The sequence below is a fragment of the Lepidothrix coronata genome, unplaced genomic scaffold, assembly GCF_001604755.1.
Source record: "Lepidothrix coronata isolate B3197 unplaced genomic scaffold, Lepidothrix_coronata-1.0 Scaffold93, whole genome shotgun sequence".
Classification (NCBI taxonomy): Eukaryota; Metazoa; Chordata; class Aves; order Passeriformes; family Pipridae; genus Lepidothrix; species Lepidothrix coronata.
In genome coordinates this window covers 2272905-2281271 of record NW_016690273.1, presented here as the reverse complement: position 1 = coordinate 2281271, position 8367 = coordinate 2272905, and the positions used below count along the sequence as shown (strand labels likewise).

Genomic DNA, 8367 nt, shown 5'->3' with positions numbered 1-8367 from the left:
AGAGCTTTCCAGTACCCAAGAAATGCAGGTAACTAAACCAGTAAATCTCAAATGATGAAGAAAAGGGTTTTTTCCCATCTTTCTTAGTCATGATTTGGATGCCTCCCTGTCCAGTCCTGTCCCCCTCATGTTTTGTCCTTTTCCAAACTCCACCTCCTTAATGTAACTGTTAATTAACACTGTTAATTAACTGTATTAACACTGTATTAATGAATGGAACTGAATTACCACTGTTAATTTCCACCTCCAAAATCAACTTCAGCAACATAAGTTCCAGCACTGCTGGAATTCAGTATTAACACTGTATTAATGGATGGAACTGAATCAACACTGTTCATTTCCACCTCCAAAACAAACTCCAAGCAACATGAGTTCCCACACTGCTATCCCCAACCTTGTGCACCAATGACACCCCCAAACCTGCCACTCAGCACATAGCAGGGTCACTCTCTACCCCCACGTTCTCCCCTTTTTCTCTACCCAAACTTCTGTGCTTCTGCTCAGGATGTTTCAATTACTCCTCTCTCCTGAGCATCAGGATTCACCTCTTCCCTTGGATGCCCTGGCTGGCTGGGCACCCTCCAGGAAGGAACAACCCACTGGACCTGCACAGCTCATCTCCCAACTTACCTCAGTTCCCCTTCAAACAGTGGGAGGGAAGGGATGCATAGGAGAAGGGAAGCCCTGCCCAGCCAACCAGCTGTTCCTGCTCTCACAGAGGAGAACCTCTTCCTGGAAGTCATAAATCACTTTGGATTTGTGCTGGCACAGAGAGCAGAACAGGAGCATCTCACAGGAATTGTTGTCACTTGCTCTCAGAACACCCTCTCCAGCAGCAGGAATGGCAGCAACTCCAAGGGTGCACCACTGCCACTGGGATTTTGTACACTGATCCATCTTCCTGGGGCTGGTGTGTGTCTCTGCACAGGGACAGCCCACAGCTGATCCACCAGTGTGGACACATGGCTTCTCCTCAGGGACAAGCCAGTGCTCTTCCTAACTGCAGCAAATAGGAACTTTTTTCTCCATGGTTGAGCAGTAGCTGCTTTCATTCCAAATCTGAAATGTGTAGTTTGCTCAGAGGACAACACTTCAGAAGGAGGAGGAATGCCTAATAGCTGTTCATATCAATGTGTTGGGAGTTAAGGGGCTGGAAGTCAGGGAAGGGGAAAAAAACAAACATAGAAAACAGTCTGCTATGTGCAGATTGACTTAAAACCAAGGATGAAACGGAGGAGGGGAAGGTCTCAGGAAATCTGATACTTTTAGGTTGTAATGGAACGAGGCTCACATTGCGAGGCAGAAAATGGCGTGTGAAAGATCATTACGACAGAGTATCTGTGTCTCTGCAGAGGACCATTGCCAACGAGGTGAGAGTGCCTGGAGCACTGAGGGAGAACAGCTCCTCTGATCCTGATAACATCATATGTATTAATTAGACTGAACAGCTTAGGGATGTGAATGTGGACGAGGCTCAAAAATTCCTTAGGAAGAGCCTGGAAGTAAATGGAAAGTAAAATAAAATGCAGCACGGATGTAGCAAAAACTATGTTTGGGTTTTGTTTGGTAACATTTGCTAGAAAATAAAAGTTGATAAAATCTAATCCAGTTGGACCTTATTAAAGCATCTGACACAGCAATGGGAAATCAAGAGAGACACGGAAGGGATGGAGAAGAGTAACAGCAGTGTAACGCAGAGGCAGAATCTGCGAGTGAGTTAAACAACAAAAAGCTACACTGGAAGGAAAACTCTCATGTTCCTATTTCCAGACATTGATTTCTGCTGTTGTTGGAGCCAAGGATTTCTCTGGGGTCTCATCTTGGTACCCTCAGGAATGTAACAATAAAGGAGGAACCGCAGCAAGGAAATCTACCTTGAGCACCCAGCTGGTTGACAGGCTGTCAGTGGCTGGGTCCCACAGTGCAGGGAAGCTGGTGATCCTGAGGCCTGGAATAACGGAATTGCAATGCATTCAACTTATTCAAGGAAGGTCTGTCATGGTTTTGAGAATCTCTTACCCCTGCTGTGATAACCTGCAGCAAGTGCACTCGGAGTGCTCAGCAGTGCTGAGGCTTCCTCTGGGATTCTCTGTCCAGTTTTGGGCAACAAACCTGAAGGGAGAGGTGAAAGAGCCAAAAACAGCCAGAGGAGGGAAATAAGGATGGGGAGAAATGTAACGAGCTGCCTGGGAGGGAAGAACTGGAGGTGATTAGGCTTGAGCAAGAGAGGTTCCAGAGGTCAGACGGTAACAGCCCTGAAGTAAGGAAAGGGCTGCCTGCCTTAAAGGAAAGTAGCAGCCTGTTTTCTGTGCCTGCTGCTGAGGGGAAAGTCAATAATGGAGCAGCCTTAGCCTGCAGTGGGGAGATTTAGTTTAAGCTTCGTGAAAACCTTTTTTAATGAAAATTATAATTAAGTACTGGGATAGATTGCTAAGGGCACTGCAGAATAGCCACCTCTGGAAGCTTTTATTGCACAAAGGTCTCTCAGGAATAATTTTGGCATATTTATTCATTAAGAAGAAAAATGAAGTTGTTAATAGGTATCACCTTTTCTCGAGTAGACTCCACTCTCACTGTCTTCTCCTCCTGTTTGTCCTCTTTGGCCCTACATGGACCATCTCCCACCAGTGAAAGGAACTGATGGTGCTGATGGCACTCTTGACAGTACCCAGGTAAACTAGTTGGTATCAGCCTTCTCATTTCTCAAGGAACACATATTTCACAGACCTGGCTGTGTCAGGACCTTCACAGGGCTGGATTTATCCTCTGCTGCCCTTCTTCCATCTCAGCAGGGAAGCAGAGCTGTGCACCAGTCCTCGCGCTCAGAAAACCCACTGTATCCTCTGTGTGGGGTCAGAATGTGACCCTTGGAGAAAGGCTTAAATCCCAGACAAGCCTGTTCCTTACTTAAGCACAGAGATATCAGAGTATCAGAGGCTGGAAAGAGGGACAGTACCTCCAAGCACAAGTCTCCACTGGCCCTGGTCTCCTGATGCTCTAAGGCCCCCTGCCCCTGAGAGAGTCAGACCTCCACAGCAGCTGCAGCAGAGCAGGGAGAACTTCAGGAGAGGCTCATTATAACCAAAAACCCATTTGCTCCATCACAGAGCAGTGATTGGAATATTGAACCTTCACTCAGCTGAGCCAAATGAGAATTATTCTCCTCTGAGCTGCAAGTTGTGCACCCCTTTACACAGCACAGAAGGCACCAGGTGGACCTGGAAAGGCTCCACTTCCATTTGACATTGAGGAATGTATCTGCTCGTGCCCAAAGTGAAGAGCAAAGGGGAACAAGCCAGACATACTGCTTATTTCCCAAATAATTTCTCTTGTTTGTAAGCAGGAAAAAACTTTTAAATTACAGGATGCAATATTTGAAAGATTACTGCTTCAGGCAGCTGCTTATTGCCCCTGGGTGGGACCCTCTTGTCAGGATACTCAGGGTTTATTTAATGCACAATCCTGGGGCAGGCCAGCTCTGTTTAAAATGGAAGCTTTCATTTCAGTTCTCTTGAAGACATGGTGTATTTGGACATCAGGAGGAATCTCTGCATGGAATGGGTTGTTAAATGTTGGCAGGGCTGCTCAGAGAGGTGGTGGAGTCCCCATCCCTGGAGGTGTCCAAGGAAGGACTGGCCGTGGCACTCAGTGCTCTGGACTGGGGGACACGGTGGGGACGAGGCACAGGGTGGACTTGGTGATCCCAGAGGTCTTTTCCAACCTAAATGATTCTGGGATTCTTTGTGGGTGAGCTCCAGTTTAAAGGATATGGCTGGATGTGCGTGGGAGGTACTTAAGGGGGAATAAGTGCATGTTATAGTAAGGTGAACTGTTTGCAGCATGTATAGGATTTCTGAGGGAGATTTAAAAACCTTCAGGGTCCCACTCACAGTCCAATGGACTGGAGTTGTGCTCCTGTTAGCCCTAGGGATAGTTTGGAGTGTCTTCTTGTAGTCTTCTCGTATCTTCTTTCATGTGTACAACCAGATGAGCTTGTTCAGAGTTACATCTTATAAAGTGAAGAATTTGCTTCTGAACTTTCAAGGGGTAATAGTGCAAGGAGTTTACTGGAGAACCACAAATCACATCATAAACTCCCTAGGAAATATTTAAAACAGTCAGTCTAGAACAAGAATGTTATTCTCCATTAAACACCTCAAATTGAATTATGTTCCCAGTTCAGTCAAAGACAAAATTCCATTGATTACTGTAGATCTGGAGTGACACTTTATTAATTGGTTACAAAATTCTATTAAAATATTACTACTGTTGATTAATTTGGGTCATATATTCAATCAATTTTTATGGAATTACTTATTTTTCATCAGGCTTTGTTTCTTTACATTGTTGCTTATCATGGGGCATGATCTTATTACAAAAAATATTATTTAGCCTGTTTTAATGGGAACATAAATACTATCATTGTTTATGTTCCTTCTGCCTCTAAACTATGCTGGTGTGAGTGGATCTCACCAAAAATCTTGGCCTGATTGTACAAAAGACCCTTGTTTAAAAAACATATATATTTCACAGTCCTGCTGCAAATAACCAACACAATGTTTGTAGTCTGTGTGATAGTGGAAAATGTTGTAAAGCCATGAGGAGATTGCAAGGCAATACTGCTGCTTCTAAAAAGAAGGTTGTAAATGAGTTTGACCTATATGGGTTACAAGAGAAATATTAACTTTCTCTGAAAGGATGGTAATTAGGACAAACATAGAGAACTATGTTTATTCTCTGAAACAGGAGATATTTTTTCATATATTTCAGCTTACCTTCCTCTGCTGAATAAATTCTCCATGCAACCTTCCATTAAGCCTACAGTAAATCAATCCCTTAGTGAATGCTTTTCTTTTAAACCATTATTATCTTGTCTTTATTCACTGTTATCCCTGCTTTCCCAGGCAGGAAAAAAAAAACCCCAGCCGCTTTCCTCTGCTCTTCTTTGCAATAGGCCAGGATTTCATATCACAGTGTAATTTTAAGCCCTTTATTACTGTTTAACACATAAAATGTGCCCCAAAGCCAAAGCAAAGCCACACAACCCAAAAGCCATTCCGAGCTACTATTAGAACAACATTAAAAATTCACCTTCCCATGCACTAAAACTGTCCTTGCTGCAGCATCCTCGCCCCAGCAGAGCCCACTGGGGGATGGCTGCAGCTCCAAACCATGGCCCCAAGAGCAGCAGCTGTGGGGCAGGAGGCAAAGGCAGGTTTCCATCCATCCAGGCAGACAACGATGCAGAAGCAGGGAAAAGCAGGAGGCACCTACACATACTGACTTTTGGAGTAGGATCCCTCGGCCTTGCTGTGCAGGCGCTGGCTGTGAGGAGGGTGGTGGGTCGGGGATGAGTATCTGTAGCTCCTGGGATTCTCAGCGCAGCGGGAAGAGCAGCAGAACGTGGATCCAGCGGCCACGAGGCAGAAGGAGGCCACCCAGCCCAGGTACAGGGCCTCTCCAAGCTCCCTCTTCTGCGCAACATTGACCACGGGGTTGTAGAAGTCGCTGATGATGGAGTTGGCGACCCAGCAGACTGGGACGAGCTCGACGACGCCCGAGAGGATGAAGAGGAGCCCAGCAGCCAGCAGGATGCAGCCTTTGGCTTGCCAGGGGCTCTGTGGGCACCGTGTGCACCTCATCCCAACCATGGCCAGCACGAGGGCGAGGAGGGACAGCCCTGAGCCGGCACACATCAGCCCCCGGGATGCCTGCAGGTCCGGCGAGAGTGCCAGCACCGAGTCGTAGACCTTGCACTGCATCCTGATGTTGACTTGCCTGATGCAGTGCATCCACAGCCCTTCCCAGATGGTCTCAAACACGATGATGTTGTGCTCGATGAAGGCAGACACCCTCCACTGGGGCATGGCCGTGACAGCGAACGTGCCCACCACGCCGAGGCCCCCAACGAGCAGCCCAGCGACCTGCAGAGCCCCGCCAGCCATCCTGCCTGGGCCATGGGGGCACGAATCAGCAGGCAAAAAACAGAGCAGCTTCTTCAAAAAGCCGTTGTCCCAGAGGTTTCAGAGTCAGGCTGCACCACCTTAAATCAGCTTAAATCTGGCACGGACTCCCTGGGACTTGGCTGCGCCTCCATGGCCTTTATAATTCCCCCGGCACCAGCGCTCCGAGAGGCAAACTGAGCAATCAAGTGGAACAACTTTCCTGAGCAAGAGAAAGGACAGGGTGTGTGTAAACCAGCAGGAGCCACTTAGGATAAATGTACCTTCTGAGGCAAATGCTTTGCATTGAAGTTGCTTAATTAAATAAATAAACAAATAAATAAATAAATATACCCCAAGCCCTGCCCTTAAGCCTGGCTGTGTTCTGAAGGTTTGTCCGTGCTGAGGGAATGGACCAGCCTCTGCAAGAAGACTTGGGGGTGAGACTGGTGCAGTTACTGGGGCTGTTCCTGAAAAAGCAGGAATATTCTGCCTTGGCTCGGTGGCAAAGTTCCAGGAGGAAGGCAGAGCCTGCTCCCTGCCACTGGGCCTCTGCTCCCAAAAGCACTTTTGTCCCAAAGCTCAGGGGAGAGCACTGCAGTGACAGGATTCAGCAACAAAGCAAATCCAAAGGATAAAGAGAAAGTAACTCTAAACCTGAAAGAGTTCTGCAGAGGACAGTCAAATCTGCAAAAGAGCATTTAAGGGGGAGAAAGGAGACTCAGTCCTACTAATACCATATACAGCCCTATACATTTCTCTTGCTCCACGGTATTTATGGGAATAGACAGGCTTCCAGAGGTATCCACATGCTCAAAAGATTGCACATTCAGGTCTACAGAGTGGGGATTTAACTATGGAACAAATGGTTTTCCTGTGCAAAAGTGAACCCGGGAATTAGCCTGCGTTGGAGTTCAGTGCAAGGGGAAGCATCAGCACTCCAAGACCTGTTAGAGCTATACCTGTACCAACAAATACTTTAGAAAAACATCATTTTAATTAAACAAAAATAATTAAACATAAAAATTATGGAGAGGAGGTCCATTCAAGACTTCTTGTGTAATGTGACCAGTGGACAATCCTGAAAAATGTCAGGTGAATGAATCTGTGAAAATCAGAACAACAGAAACCACAAAAATCTAGGAAAAAAAACCAAAACAGACATGTAACAGTAGATTCTTTTTACAAATTCTGATAGCTACAAATATATGCATGAAATATTCAGCCTGATCTCTGCATGTGCCCTAAAATGGAAAAAAAAATCAGCCATTAATTAGTGTTTTTTTGGTTGTAAAGTAGTACTCCATATGTTAAGATAAAACCTAATTTGCTACACTGTAAAAGATCAATTTGGGATATAACTACCTAGATACTGAAATACAAGCCTGCTGCTATTCATCTGAACTTTCTTACCTCTAGTTTTCTTCTTGCCATTTATATCTCTCCAAAACCAGAAAATAAATGCAAAAGAAACAGAGTGGTGCAGTGCTAAAGATACCACCTTGCTGGTATATCAGAGACAAAGATAAAAAACCCATTTACATGCAATATTTTATGCTCCCAAGTGTGTTTCTCTGTGTGTGTGTGTGTGTGTGTGTGTGTGTGTGTAAAACGATGGTTAGGAGGGAAGGCAAAGTCAGAGTCACTTTACAAACCCTTCCATCCCCAGTTTGGCTTTCAAATCCACTGGTTTTCCCAACCTCTGAAGCAGGTTGCTGCTTGTAAAAACATGGTAAAGCATATAATAATGTAATTACCATGGCATGGCTTTGCAGCCCCGTGGTTGCCACTCAAATAGCAAAGAAAAAGCTCCCAGCCTACAGCAGAACAAATAAACAAGTACTTCAATAATATATCAGTAAGTAAACACAAATGTGGTACAAGCAGCAGGACTGATTTTTCTTAGAGACTAGTGAAGTTCTAATTTACAGGACATGGAAAATAATTAGCTGAGCAAATATAATTTAACCACGTTATTGATTAATTTACAAACCCATTAAAGCTCCCATATAAAGTCATGGTAAGATTGTGTCTGCGTCAAGGATTCAGTATTTGCACATTCTTAGAAGGATTAAATTTAAGTGCCTTATCTTGCTTAAAACCATTTTCAGGAGGAAATGTGGGGAAATCTTATTTAGCATTATGGATTGCATCTGCTTGTTTACAATTAAAACACAATTTTTTTTGTGAGGGGGCAAGTCAAGAATTTCATTATTCATTCTGTGTATTCAAACATGTCATTTCATCATGGGCAAATATCAGAAATGCCTATGACATAGTTCACTGTCATCCACAGGATCCAATTATTTTGTTATAAAACAAATATGTACATACATAATTTAACCTTTCCTCTTTTCTTTTTTCTTTTCTTTTCTTTTCTTTTCTTTTCTTTTCTTTTCTTTTCTTTTCTTTTCTTTTCTTTTCT

At 44.6% G+C, this 8367-nt stretch overlaps 1 protein-coding gene across 2 annotated transcripts in view; it reads right to left on the bottom strand.

Moving 5' to 3' along the window:
• Positions 1-4981: 4981 nt before the first annotated feature.
• LOC108500713 (claudin-8-like) overlaps positions 4982-8367 on the bottom strand; it is a 12444-nt gene continuing 9058 nt past the window's right edge. The window contains exons 1-2 of one of the 2 annotated variants that reach the window (XM_017821887.1): positions 6297-6381; positions 4982-6165 (exon numbers count right to left, since the gene is read on the bottom strand). In XM_017821887.1, coding sequence (XP_017677376.1) covers positions 5271-5945 — 675 coding nt within the window. In that variant the 5' untranslated portion in view covers positions 5946-6165; positions 6297-6381 and the 3' untranslated portion in view covers positions 4982-5270. Of the gene's footprint in view, positions 6166-6296; positions 6382-8367 lie in introns of those variants that run through there. The other variant, XM_017821889.1, reaches the window with a different exon arrangement.